This window comes from Triticum dicoccoides, chromosome 6B, assembly GCF_002162155.2.
Source record: "Triticum dicoccoides isolate Atlit2015 ecotype Zavitan chromosome 6B, WEW_v2.0, whole genome shotgun sequence".
In the NCBI taxonomy this organism is placed as follows: Eukaryota; Viridiplantae; Streptophyta; class Magnoliopsida; order Poales; family Poaceae; genus Triticum; species Triticum dicoccoides.
Window position 1 is genome coordinate 485448084 of NC_041391.1, and position 13894 is coordinate 485461977.

At 44.7% G+C, this 13894-nt stretch overlaps 2 protein-coding genes across 2 annotated transcripts in view; one reads left to right on the forward strand and one right to left on the reverse strand.

Moving 5' to 3' along the window:
- LOC119321206 (classical arabinogalactan protein 7-like) overlaps positions 1 to 659 on the forward strand; it is a 1189-nt gene extending 530 nt beyond the window's left edge. The window contains exon 2 of the mRNA XM_037594994.1: positions 2 to 659. Coding sequence (XP_037450891.1) covers positions 2 to 399 — 398 coding nt within the window. The 3' untranslated portion in view covers positions 400 to 659. The remainder of the gene's footprint in view (position 1) is intronic.
- Positions 660 to 11741: 11082 nt separating this feature from the next.
- On the reverse strand, positions 11742 to 12881 carry LOC119326229 (uclacyanin-3-like). Its single transcript, XM_037599920.1, has 2 exons — positions 12646 to 12881; positions 11742 to 12422 (listed from the first exon to the last, which is right to left on the reverse strand). Exons 1-2 carry the CDS (start codon positions 12806 to 12808, stop codon positions 11992 to 11994), a joined length of 594 nt encoding a protein of 197 aa, XP_037455817.1. The 5' UTR covers positions 12809 to 12881; the 3' UTR covers positions 11742 to 11991.
- Between the last annotated feature and the right edge of the window lie 1013 nt (positions 12882 to 13894).

Genomic DNA, 13894 nt, shown 5'->3' on the forward strand with positions numbered 1-13894 from the left:
CACCCCGCCTCCAGCGCCCGCCACCCCGCCGCCATCACCGCCCATGTCGCCACCACCCGCCACACCTCCTCCGATGGCGACCCCGCCGTCGATGACGCCCACGACTTCCCCGACCGTCGCACCGACGACATCGCCCACCGCGACGCCGTCGATGTCTCCGACCAGCCCCAAGACGACCTCCCCGACAAGCTCACCGACTTCGTCTCCCACTCTGGCGCCCGCAGGCACGCCGGTGACGGACAGCAGCGCCTCCAGCGCGCGCGCGGCCGGCGTCGCGGCGCTGGTGGCCTTGGCGAGCGCGGGCCTCGCCGTCTTCCTCTGAGCAGTCGGGCGGTGCATGCTGTGTCCTCCTTCCCGCGCGTCGCTGCTGCTTTTTTCTTCTTTCGTGGCGTTATTTAATTTTTACCGGTGGTGCTACTATGGTCGATCGATTCTTGATGATGTACTACGATGATGCATTGGTTGTCCGTCCCGTCCCGTCTCGTTTTCCTTTTGATGATCGGCGGGTGGTGGTTGGTTAAGTTTAGTGCATGTTCTGCTCTGTACTGTACGTGAGTTACTGCTCCATTTTGGTTATATAGAGAGGATTTTGTGTATATTTTCAGTGTACTCCATTATCATTTCCGTGCATCCAATAAATTCTCCACGCAGCTTATTCACCGCGCCCCATGTTCGCTCTCTGCTCAAGTGCCGCTCATCACCCGATCGATCGGTATGTACTGTGCCGCTCATTAATAAACGAGCGGTGAAATGCCGTGGCTCGGAGGTCGGCACGCGTTTGAAATTCACGCCCGGTACGTGTAATCGTTTACTGCTATCCACGTGCAGCAGTGAAAAGCACGGGCGCTTTAGATCGCGCGTGGGATCTTGGCATGCACCTGACCAGAGACGGTGCGTACGAAAAAGCGAGGGAAAGGCAATTTGGTGCACAGGCACACAAAAGCTGACAGAAAGGAGAGTTTTATTTGAGGTGATGGGAGCACTTTCTGAAAAAGAGAGGAGACAATGCCTCGTTGGTTGGGCCTTTTTCTTTTCTCCATTTAAGCAGGCAGAAGCAGACCCACACGCTGCCGAAAGTTTCACTACTGTACTACACTAGATCGGTGAACGAAAATGGTGTTGCATCGCGGCACATGAGAAACAGACTGGGTAGGTAAACAGTGCTACACGCGGTGAAAGTTTTGAGATCCCGACTCTTGATGCATCCCAAGCGATGTCCGTGATCCACACATCTACATTTATATTACATTGAAGGCCATATCGCTGGATCTGGTACGTACTACGAGTTTCAGTAGCAAAAAGAAAAGGAAATTGAAAAGATGGATGACTTGTCGACGCGGATGGAGCATGGACGTGATCTGCTCGCACCAACCCCAATCAAATAACTCGTACAGATAGCATCGCATCGCATGTACCGGACGCCAAGGCTCGGAGGCAACGGTAGGTGCCGGGCGCGGGGTCGGGAGGGGGTTATCATCGCCAATGATTTGTGATCGAGTCGAGAGTGCGGCTGAAAACGAAATGAAAATGGAGGAAAGGGTGGCGGATCGGTGAATGATCATCCGTTGATGGACCCCCGTTGCAGCAGCAAAAGCGATATGGACGCACACGTATTTGTTGTACTGCCACGCCATGGATCTCGCTGTCTCTCTATTGAGTAGCGTCGCTTAGGAGACACGCCATGCGCGAGATGGCAGAGCTCAGACAGATCATCGAGTAGGCATCACGCAAGGCGTGCACCGGGACTGCTCAGTTATCACTTATCATCTGCCTGGCGCCATTAGTCCATCGGTACCACCTCATTTCTTACCGTCGGTGGTAGTTCTCCGGGTTCGATGGAACAAAAGGTGAACTAACATGGTTATTTTCTTCTTAGAAGGAGCGACGGAAAGCAACCGAAAGTGACGCCAGCTAATTTGTGGTAAAACATCATTTTCATCGTCGTGGAAAGGCGTTTTGTGCCTGGCTCTGGTTTTGCACATGAAGAGGAACAGAGTGTGGTTGTAAGGGCCATGGCTCATGGCCGTGCATGCTCATCGTCTAGGCCGCAAGCAATAATGCTGCGACCTGCGGGCCAGTGATACGTGTATCGCGTTTTTACTTTTGATCATAGTATCTTTGGAGAAACAGCTGCTTTTTTATTTATTTTTAGAAAAAGGAGTAAGACTCCGGTCTCTGTATCTGGACGATGCATACAGCCATTTTATTAATTATTCATAAAAGATCTTACAAAGAAATACAACTGTAAGTCTGAAGCCACCGTCTAGGTAACATCTGTTGCTACACCTATCCAGTTGATTAAGGGATGCTGATAGTCCGGCCCTAATACCACAGACTTCGCAGCCAAGCGTAACATCTAAGACTTGAGGCCCCAACCAAGACACTTGCCGGATCTAGGGCACACACCTGTCCGACGCGCTCTCAGTGGCCGCAACCGCCAACTGCCATCACTCCATCTTCAGAGCTATACTGACGCATCAACCTTGCTCGGTCTAGTTGTCGTCCATGCCACCACGGCGCCCAGCGGCACCACCTCCCTGCGCGCGAACAACTGAGGATGTCGCGGTCGCCACCGGTACACCTCAACACCATGCCGCCAAGTACCACCAACCGATACAGCTTGAAGTCTTCAGAAAATCTGTCGTGCGTAGCACCTGCCGACCAGGCATGACAAAGCGTAGGACCTGTCGGTCATGCATGACTTGACATCTCCATCGAAGCTCCGTGCAAAACAAAGTCGCTCCACCTCCTGCCTCTGACTTCCAGCGCTGCTCCACAAAGATGCTTCCAAAAGAGGCACGACACCGCAGTGCCGCCATCGTCTGATCTGGAACACCAAATTCTAGGGTTTTGCCCGGAGCAGCAGGAGTGGGTCGACAGTAGTTACACGATGATGCCTTTATCGAGGTAACGGCGTAGAACGCCGCCATTGCCTGCCATCGGCTCAATTTTCACCGGCAACCATGTCTCCCCAACTCGCAGCCGGCACTAGATGATGGATCTCGATGATCCGACCACCCAGCTCCTGGCAGGCCACCTCCGACGAAGAAGATGACCACCACCACCGCTGGCTACACCGGCCAGATCAGATCTGCCAGAGGTGTCGCCGAGCAGTCCACCAGTCCCTCGACGCCATCGCCGATCTAAAGCCAGATGACGCGCCGGCGCTCGATCCAAGCTAGCCGCCAGAGGCAGTCGCCTGTGGCCCGGGGCAGGGCTGACCGCCGCCGTCGTCGAAGCCATCGCCGCCGCTTCTAGATCGGCCGCACCTCACTCGCGTTGGGGCCCCGCCACCCCTAAAATGCAGGAGAGAGGAAGGACCCTCGCCACCGCCGTCGGCCTCCGGGCACAGGCCGGCGGCGTCCTCCGGCGGCAGCGGGAGGAAGGGAGGAAGACAATTTAGACCACGGCGGGTTGGGGTGCCACCCGAATCGCTCGAGCGGAGGGCGACGCGGGCGAAATGGATCGTCGGAGAAACAGCTGCTTGTCCTGGTCACGGAGGATGGAAAGCAAACAACACTACCAGAAAATGCTGTCATCTTGGATTCCCCCAACGAGTCTGCGCGAACATAACCCTAGTCGTCTGTCGTGACACAAACCTGTATTGGAATAGCGGACGTCTGCCTTTCGGAGGTTTCGTCGCCCTTGCTATGGTATCGTGCAGTACTGTGGAATTGAAATAGTGGAATGAAGATAGGCCAATCAAGGTATCACAACAGCGAACACAGTAACTTCAGCTGGGCGAATGAAAAACTCCGGAGCTAAGTGAGGTGCTAGTTAAATCCATCTAGCTAGAGCACAGCCAACGTTTGACTACATGCGAGCCAGGTTTTACCGGTGACCCTAATATCCCATCACGTGACGTGAGACCTGTGCGCCGGCCACTTCATCTTCGTATGCGCGCAGTCACTCAGAGCGGGGCTCGTAATTGAAGTGCCTATACAAATATACACAAAGTTAAAAAAAAATTAGACAAATATACACAAAGTTAATGTAGCTACAGTTGAGGATTCCAGGGTTCAAAGGTGGCCAAATGGCCCAGTCCTGGCATGCTGCCCCGATAGCTCGTGTGTTGGCCCGTGATGGGCCTGGCCCAACACGTTTATAATTGGGCCGTGTCGGTACGTGGCCCGCCTAGGGCCATACCTGGCCGCGAGGTTGGGCACGAATAGCGCACGGTCCGTTTATCTTTTTCAGATTTTTTTATATTAGCCCACAAAACAGGTGAGATAGTCCCCAAAACAGCTTGAAATCTTGGGAAAATCCTATTCGCCGCTCGCTGCGGCAAACTGTCGAGCTATCGCACAGGGGCAGCGCAGCGAGCGAAGAAATGGGCCGGCCCACATATAATGCGTCCAAACCGGTTTTGGGAACCTTCCAGAAGGTTCCCTAAACCGGGTTTTTTTCCTGTATCGTTTTTTCCTGGTTCTTTTTTGGCTTTCTATCGTTTTTTTATTTCTCTTTTTTTTTGTTTCTGTTTCTTTTTCATTTTCTCGTTTTTTGTTTCTTGTTTCACTTTCTTTTTCAAGTTTATTTTTCTTTTTCAGAATATGTTCATAGTTTTACAAAATGTTTATGATTTTATTTTTTATTTCCTTTTCTTTTCTTCTCTTCATTTAAAAAAAATCAAAAATTTAAATTTTGTTCGTGTTACCAAAAAATGTTCTCAAAATTCAAAATTTGTTCTCGTTACACAACAAAGTACAAAACTTCTGAAATTCAGAAAATGTACTGAATTTCAATTTTTTGTTCACATACTCAAAAAATGTTCGCGCTTCCAAATTTGTTCGGGATTTTTCAAAATTTCTCTCCGTTTCAAAAATTGTTCTCAAGATTCAAAAAATGTTCGTGCATTAGAAAATTGTTCAGACTTCCAAATTTGTTTGGAATTTTTCAAAATTTCTCTCCGTTTCAAAATATGTTCTCAAGATTCAAAAAATGTTCGTGCTTCAAAAAATTGTTCGTGCTTCCAAATTTATTCAGGATTTTTTAAAACTGTTCACCATTTCAAAATTTGTTCTCAAGATTCAAAATATTTTCGTTTTTACTGTTTGTTTTCTTTCTTTGGTTTCTTATTTCTTTTTCTTTTTCTTTCAAAATATTCAAATTTTGTTTGCCTTTCCATAAAATGTTCAGTTTTTTAGAAATTGTTCTCAAAATTCAAAAATTGTTCTCGTTACACAAAAAAAGTGCAAAACTTTCGAAATTAATATAATGTACCGGACTTCAAATTTTTTGATCAGGTTTTCAAAAAATGTTTGCGCTTCCAAATATATTCTGGATTTTTCAAATTTGTTCTCTATTTCAAAATTTGTTCTCAATATCCAAAAAATGTTCGTGCTTTAAGAAATCATTCGCGCTTCCAAATTTGTTCTACGTTTCAAAAATTGTTCTCAAGATTCAAAAAAAATGTTCATGCTTTGAAAAAAAATCCGTGCTTCCAAGTTTGTTCTCTGTTTCAAATTTTGTTCTCAAGATTAAAATAATGTCCGTTTCTTTAAAAAATGTTCATGTTCAAATTTTGTTCTCAAATTTCCTCGCTTACAAATTTGTTTTCTGATTCAAAATTTGTTCTCAAGATTAAAAAAATGTTCGTGCTTTAAAAAATGTTCATGTACAAATTTTGTTCTCTAAATTCAAAAAATGTTCAGTTTATCAAAAATTTGTTCAAGCATTTTAGTTTTTCTTCTAAAATTTGGAAAGTGTTCGCTTTTTAAGAAACACCTTTTCAAAATAATTTTCGCGTTAGGAATTTCAGAAAATGTTCGGGCCTCCTTTACATTTATCTCTGCACGCCATATCAAATCAAGGAAGGTTGTCTATTGTGATGGCTATGCTCGTTCGTTGAAAGTTGGAGGTCCCTGGTTCTATCCCTCTCTCGAGCAGAGTTTTTTGTGATTTTTTCACTGCGTTGCGCGAATGGGCCGGCCCAGCTGGAGACGCGCCTGTGCGTCCGCTCGACAATTCGCCGCAGCGAGCGGCGCATAGGAGCTCTCGAAATCTTGCGGGTTGGTGAGCTAAATGTGCGAGTGCACCGGACTGTTCCCTTGTTGTGTCATGCCTGGGCCAAGGAGCGTGGCACGACATGGCCCGCGTATTAGGCGTGCCTTGTTGGGTCGTGTCGTGCCTGGCCCGCTTAGGCCAGATCGGGCCGTGCCGCCCATCTTGCTGGGTATTGATTTTTTGAAAGGGATTGATTTAGTATTTTTGGCGTGAAGCTGATGATATTTTTAAATACATGCAACTTAAGATTCATGGCCCCAAATGTATCGTGAGAATAGCGGACTATCCCTCCTTGTCTAGAGTTAAAGATTGGCCTTCGCTCGTGTTTTATGGTTTACTTTCTGTTAAAAAAAGGATTTTTTTTCCTTTTTCGTTCGACAATTAAAAAAATTGATTTGATGTCTCCTCTCATGGTCGTGGTAACACACACAGACATACCAACACATGAGATTCCGGATTGCTGGGGGCACCACGCGCCACCCGCTCTCGATGTATATTTTTAGATTCACGATGCTTCCTAATTTTGATAAAGTAGCTCAATTTTATATTTGGTGCACAATTTTGGCTAGGTCATACGTTTGGGTGGTAAGAGGTTAGGTGGTGTGGGCCGGGGTTATCGATGGTGGAAGGGTTGGTCTCTTATGATTGAGATTGTTGGGCGACATGTAAATCTATTATGGTCCTTGGCTTGGAGCTCTCGGAGTCCCTTTTACATTATATTCCTGGGGAACATAGTTAGGAGCGCTTCGGTTTGCATTCGTGAGGCAGGGCCCACTGGTGAGGAGGAGATCACTCTATTTGCCACGATGGCCAGCGAGAGGAAGGACGGACTTCCGTCGGTCCAAACTGGCTTGCCGCATGTTGCATGTCTAAGATTTTCTATGTGCACTGGGAGGGGTTGGAGTGGTCTGGTCATGGCCCAACTTTCTTCTTGTGGTTTGACGAGCGTCGTCAATGACGTCGTTCTAGTCATTTGTGATGTCCTTTTGTCAGCTTCGCCCTTTGTTCTGCCGTAGTGCGTATGCTTTTCCTGCTCATCATTTCTCGTGTGGTTATATAATTAGTCCTATTTTGTCGATGTGGTCAACGACCAGTCTAAAAACTGGTTGGGCATTGGCCTTTTAGTTTTAGTTTTTTGGGGGGTGGACGACGGCGTTCTTTTTCCTATGGTTCAATGCAACCAATCAAATGATTGTGTGCATCATTCGATGCAGAGGCCGAGGGTTTTCCCTCATTTCAAGAAAAAATGCAACCATCCAAAATGATCGTTTGTGCTTCAATGTAGCCGATTCCCTGTGAAGGTAGTCCTTTACTTACAGACTCCTCTTTTCACACATGGGAATCCCTATGTAGATTGTATCCGTAACTGTGTTGGGGATAATGTAGAATTTTGTTGTTGGGGCCTAACTGGCGGATCTCAGGACCGACGAATCCATCCGTGCAAGAGTCTGTAGTCTCTGGGAGCATCATGACGATATCAGGAATGGAGATCTCTTATGGGTGCACTTGGTTTTGGTCAATGAGAAGGTGGGTTGGTTTGTGCTCAATGTCTTTATTGTTACTACCTACGGATAATTCGTGCATGCATCTTTTTGTATAGAATGCACGATAATTTTATGTGGGCAACTTAGCTCTCTTTTCTCTTTGGTAAATTTATTACTTTGTTTAACGTTTGATGCCAATGGATGTTCAGTCTTTTGTTATGTCTTTTGTCCGGTAAATAGGTTCCATGCTTTCGTTGCAGGGTGATGGCGTTCAGGATGTCATTCCAAAGAGGTTGTTAGCCAAGAGTCAAAAGCTAATCGAAGAGGGGGAACATGTATTATCTTAAATTTCAGAAGGCGCACATCATACTTAGAAATTGATAATGTCCTCAAATTGTACATGACTACCTAGCATAGATTTGAATTATAGTTCATGCCGTGGGCCTCAGTCAGAAAGATAGACCATGTTCCAGATAGGTTCCATTGTACAATAGAGACTGAGCTCCATGAAGTACAAGCATACACGTTGACGAACAAGGCATGTCTTTGTTGGAGAATGACATATCTAGCAGGTGGTTGCCCTTTGCTTGTGAATTTGGTAGCTTATTGCATGATGCACACAAAGCACTCTCGAAAAAGAAATGAACTGCAAAATTGATAAATGATACCACTACAAGATAGGCGGCACAACAAGCACACCTACACTTCTAATCTACTTACCTAAGAGTGAAAATGGTTAAGATAATTTCAGACTAAAATTGTTTTTGAATATGTTTTTATAGGACATGGTAATGGTTTTTGACATCCGAACATAATCTGATCTGAATCCGAGTATGATTGATAACGTATGGTAGTACTAATATATGTCGCCGTAGGATAATCTGGCCTTTTAAATATGAATACCAATTTATGAGTAAATTTTAAGTATTAACTAGCAATACATGGATACTATCTTTCTTAGGGCATCTTCAAAGAAGGCTCTCAAAGCTCCAGTATATGTTCAGTTTGTGGTGTCCGGACCGTTTGTGTCAACTTTTGTCATCCAATGGAGACCCATCGGTCCGTGAAGTGGTCCGGACATCTGTTTTTCGGCAAATCCGAGGCAAGCGTGGGGGAGCTATACCGGTGTCCGCACATCCACTTGACCAACAAAAAACCATCACGTGGCCCTCCTCTATTTTTTCTCCCCGCACATGCATGGTCCCCCTCCTCTCTCTCCTTTCAACCTGACAAATAAGGATTAATTTGTGAAAAACGTTGGATGGCTTTCTGACTTTATCCCACATCATGTCCACGGACCATGTACGAACATAAAAACAGACATTTGCCGTGTCCATTTGCGGACCAGCTTTGGAGATGCCCTAATGACACAAGATATATGCTTGTTAGCGATTTCTTTGACTTATTTTAGTATGTTCTAGTGCTTTATGTGTGCTTAAACTATACTTATAAATATTAATATCTGCTTGTTGTTTATGTATAATTTTAGTTTAATATTTGTTTGTTGTATATGCATGTGGTATACCACCATTTTTCATCCAAGTTCGTTCCATAAATGTACCATGTCCGAATCCAGCATAAGCAAGTACTCGAATCTGCATCCACCCCGCTTCCAAATCCAAAGAATATATATGATATGGTATGAGCATTATCCGTTCGATTCTGATCTTATTTCACCTCTATCTATACCATATAGTGAATACCATAGAATATTACCTATTTTATAAAGACAATTCCGCGGTATATAAGTGGCAAATCCGAGCACTATTGAACGTTGCATATTATTTCCACTCCTCGAGATTCTACAGAAGTAGTGCCTCGAAAAAGTTATGGTTGAGTGAGCACAATGCATAAACCTCAAAACAAAATCACTTCTCTTTTGTTCTTGAATCTTCCATATTTTAATTATTCAACCTTTTTTCTTCTAAATAATTACCATTGTTTTTTTTATGTCATGGCTTACAAGCCACAATAAGTACATATCTCAAAAATCTATCACTTCTCATTTGTTCTAGAATCTTCTGTATTTTCAATGTCTAATTTTTTTCTTCTGAATGAATTACCCTTTCTTTTTTGTCTTATGATTTACAATGCACAGTATGCACAAACTTCACATTACATATGCACTTTCCATTGTTTTGGACTCTTCCATAATTTACTTTCTTCATATTTTTCTAAAAGATTGCCATTCACTTTTACTTTATGATTTTTTTCAAGGCTGTGACAACACATTCATGAGTTTTACTTGTCTTTAATAATGCAATACTAGCCACTCAAAACTAAAGTACAAGATAGCTATAGACCACTGTACTAGATATATTCACTAGTAGAAAACAGAGATTTGGTTGAGGCCAGAAAAGAGCATTAATCCCGGTTGCATTACGAACCGGGACTAATGTGCACATTAGCCCCGGTTCGAGCGGCTAGAGCGCCGTACAGGCATTAGTCCCGGTTCAAATGAGACATTTAGTCCCAGTTGGAACCACCAACCGGGACTACTTTTTGCTCCTAGTCACATGTTAGATTGTTGTCACAGTAAGATTTATTTGGTTATTTTTAGAATAATTTAAAATAGAATTTTAATTAAAATAGTACTACTTTGCTTATATAGTTGTTTTAGTCCTTTAATTGTTGTTTTCAATTATTTTTAGTTACTTCTTTCTGTAGATTTTAACATGTCGTAGTATGCTTCTGTTAGACAACGGTAGATGATTTTTACAATTTATTAATATTAATTTTCCTACTGTTTTGTATTGATAGTTGTTTAGCCTTTAATAATAGTTGGTAGAATTAGTTTTGCTATATTAAAAAGTAATTCTTGTTGCCACTTTAATAGAATGTGACTCTGGCTTGGTTAACCTTAGTTGTGACTCTGGCTGGGACGGTGCTAGCAGATGTAGTCGACGGTAGGATTGGATGGACACCATCCCGGACTAAAGGGGTCCCCCCTATCGCCATTTCAGTTTTGGGATAAAACAAAGAAAATGATAAAAACTTCAAAAATCCAAATCCTTTGAGATGTAGTTATGTTACTACATCTACTAGTTAGGAAAACTAAAAAACATAAATTTCGACATGTTTTGCAAAAAAGTGTTATGAAAAAGTAAAACAACTATAACTTTTGCATATGATGTCGAAAAAACCCGTATGATATATCAAAATGTTCAACACGAAAATACGGTTCCGATTTCGACTGCCGTAGGCCGTTTTGGATTTTTTTTTTGAATCCTCAAATTCTGAAAGGAAAAAAGTTATCCTCAAATTTAAGTTTTTTTGAATTTTTGGTCAAACTATGGTCAAACTACTTATTCAAGAAATATTAGTGTTACTAAATAATTATTGCTTTAGAATAATAGTTTCAAACTCAAACGGTGAAACGTGTGACTTCATCCTCAAGTTCAACTCTTAAGGGTTAATAGGATTGACAATTTACTATTGTCAGGAAAACAACAAGTGCAGACTTGAAAACTAGGGGGAATAGAACTCGGAAGTTAAGCGTGCTTAGTCTGGAGTAGTGAGAGGATGGGTAACCGGCCTGGAAGTTAGACGATTTGGAATGAGTGCTCCACACTGAGCAGTGATGAGCGGTGGTGATTACAGATTAAATTGTCAAATAATTCAAAATTTTGAAAATAAAAAAACTAAAGGTGGAGCTTCAGACAGCGGCCACGTGAAGCGCCTTTAGTTCCGGTTCGTAAGCCAACCGGGACTAAAGGTTTTGGGTATTAGTCCCGTTTGTTTTGTCCCAGTTCCAGAATCGGGACTAAAGGCCCGTTTTCTACTAGTGATTTGTTTCGTACACTATTATACTACCTACGTTCATAAATATAAGATGTTTCAACTTTTTTTGAATTGAATGTATATAGACACGTTTTGAGGTGTTTTTCACTCACTTTAGTTCGTATATGGTCCATATTAAAATCCAAGGCATCTTATATTTGTGAACGAAGGGAGTACTATGCAGTTTTCAAAACACCTATAGTGAGATTTTCAAGGGGGTGAACTACGAGAATTAAACCCACATCTACATTATGCACATATATGACTCCACACTTGTAAGTTTACTTTTTATAATATGGTATGTCGATGATTATCTAAACTTTCATGTTTAATACACGTGTACATTACTAGTACTGGCTAGTTAATCACGTGGAGTGTCGGATCCCCACGCCAGCATGCACTCGTACTACATCTGATAACACGATTTGGCCTATCTCAAAAAAAAGAAAAGATAACAAGATTTGGCGAGACACGTCACAGCACCAACATGGAGAGTCCATATTTCAAAGTGATCATACAAGCACGAGTCCCGATCGAATGGGAGGATCTAACCACACAACAGAATAGAGCACAAATGAAAAGGCCCCAGATAAAGAGGAGCCACGGGGAGGCACGCAGTGTGCAACTCGGGAAGAAGAAAACGTTTTTTTTTTTTTTGAGGCAAGGGAAGAAGAAAACGTGAACTGAACAATTCGGAGAACGGAAACAAAGCACTGCCTCTTGCCTAGCCCATCAGGGCGAGGCCGACAAGGCCTGCAGCTCCAACCAGAGAGCCCATCACGGAGCGGGCCTCGACGCCGCTGGCCCCGCCGACGCTGTCCGCTGATTTGGAGGAGGAAGGCGCCGTTGTCGCCCCGGCCGGGGTCGTGGACGTGGAGGGCGTCTCCGAAGGCGTGGAGGGCGTCTCCGAAGGCGTGTCTGGCGAGGTGGACGGGGTGGGCGTGGTGGTGGCCGCGGGGGCGACCTTGACGGCGAGCTTCATGCCGCCGGAGCAGTGGCCGCTGACGCCGCAGATGAAGTAGCGCGTGCCGGGCTTGGTGAGCGTGATCTTGGTGTCCTGGTCGCTGAACGACTGGATGGAGTTGGTGGCAGAGCAGGCGCTGTAGTCCGACGACCCCACCTCCGCCACGTTGTGCGACGCGCCGTACTGGAACACTGCACGCACACATGGAAATCAATCAGGTCGGCCTAAACAATAGCGCCGTACTGCTAGCTGCTGCTGCTGCTACTACTACAGTGCACCGGCGAACAAGTCATGCATGCGCTGGCGTGTACATGAACCCTTTTGCCAAGCTGGTAGCACTGTGCTCTACTTAAGGTCCAGTATCACCAAGAGCACCGTTGATACTAGCAATGATCCTAGTACTGCACCACGTACCGAGTGTGTCACCGACGGTGAAGGTTTTGTCGCTTGCCCAGGTGCTGTAGTCCACGCCGCTAGCCCAGCCCGACGAGTCGCCGACGGTGTAGTCCGCGGCGTAGGCCGGGGCGACGGCGGCGAGGAGGACCAAACCTGCAGCTAAAAGTCCACGCCCAGCCATGATAGCAAGTTAAGGTCTTGGAGGCTTTGAATTCTTGGAGACTTTGCTGTGGAATGCTAGTACAAGGATGACAGGTGATGGACCCGCGGTTACTGCTATATAGGCTCAGCGAAGCGGTGCAGTCAGTATACTGGCTAACGCGATTTGGTTTGGTTTGTTCGGGTGCAGTTGGGTTAGTTGTGTTCGTCAACAACTCTACCGTCCCCCGACCCCGATTCCTTGAACAAATCACTAGTGCCAAGCGGGCTACACTGATACCGATGGGGTTTAGTTGATCACACCATCACATCAAATACGTTAGCGCTAAAGAAAGCAATATTCATCAGTCGTTACAGCCACTATGTTGGTTTCACCACTCATATTGACCAGCTAATTTTATGTTACAGATTGGTACAAGTTAAATAATTAATGCGTAAATATCAGCAACTACAAATTAGCAGTGTAAATTTTCTTTGCTACTAGTACCATCATTTTTAATAGAACTGTCTAACGTGTAATAATTTGATAACAGAACATCAAGGAATGCAAAACAGATGACATAACAAATAGACAGTTTGTAGGAAATGTGCATAATTTGGAAAGAAAGCTCCTTCAGTAGCTGAAAGAGGTCAAAGAAAGTACAAGGAGAAGACAGCTAGGTGGCAAATGTTGGTTGAACCGTTGAACAAACCAATTACTCTAATTCATGCATGTGCATTCGTCTATTGGCCTTGATCTTCGTCCTCCGATGATTGATTAGCTTTAGGTGAGGTGAGGTGAGGTGAGGTGAGGTGGTAGGCATCGTTGTCAGCAGCCTTGCAGAATTACAACTGGGCTGGACGTGGGCCATGGGTGGCGGGCTTGGCCCAGCCCGCAGCAACACACTATATCACCTGATGCTTCGATCGATCGGTGAACTGATCCAGATGGATCACGGCTCAAACGGCACAACGCCCAGCAGTCCCTTGTTCTTGCTTGTTCGTGTAATCTAGCTTTCCAATTCCGTGTATCTTAAAGTAATTCGTGTGATACTACTTGTGAAATCAGAGGAGGTTTTTTGTGTTTGTGTGAATAATTAATACGGGAGTTTTGTTCCAAAGTCACAGG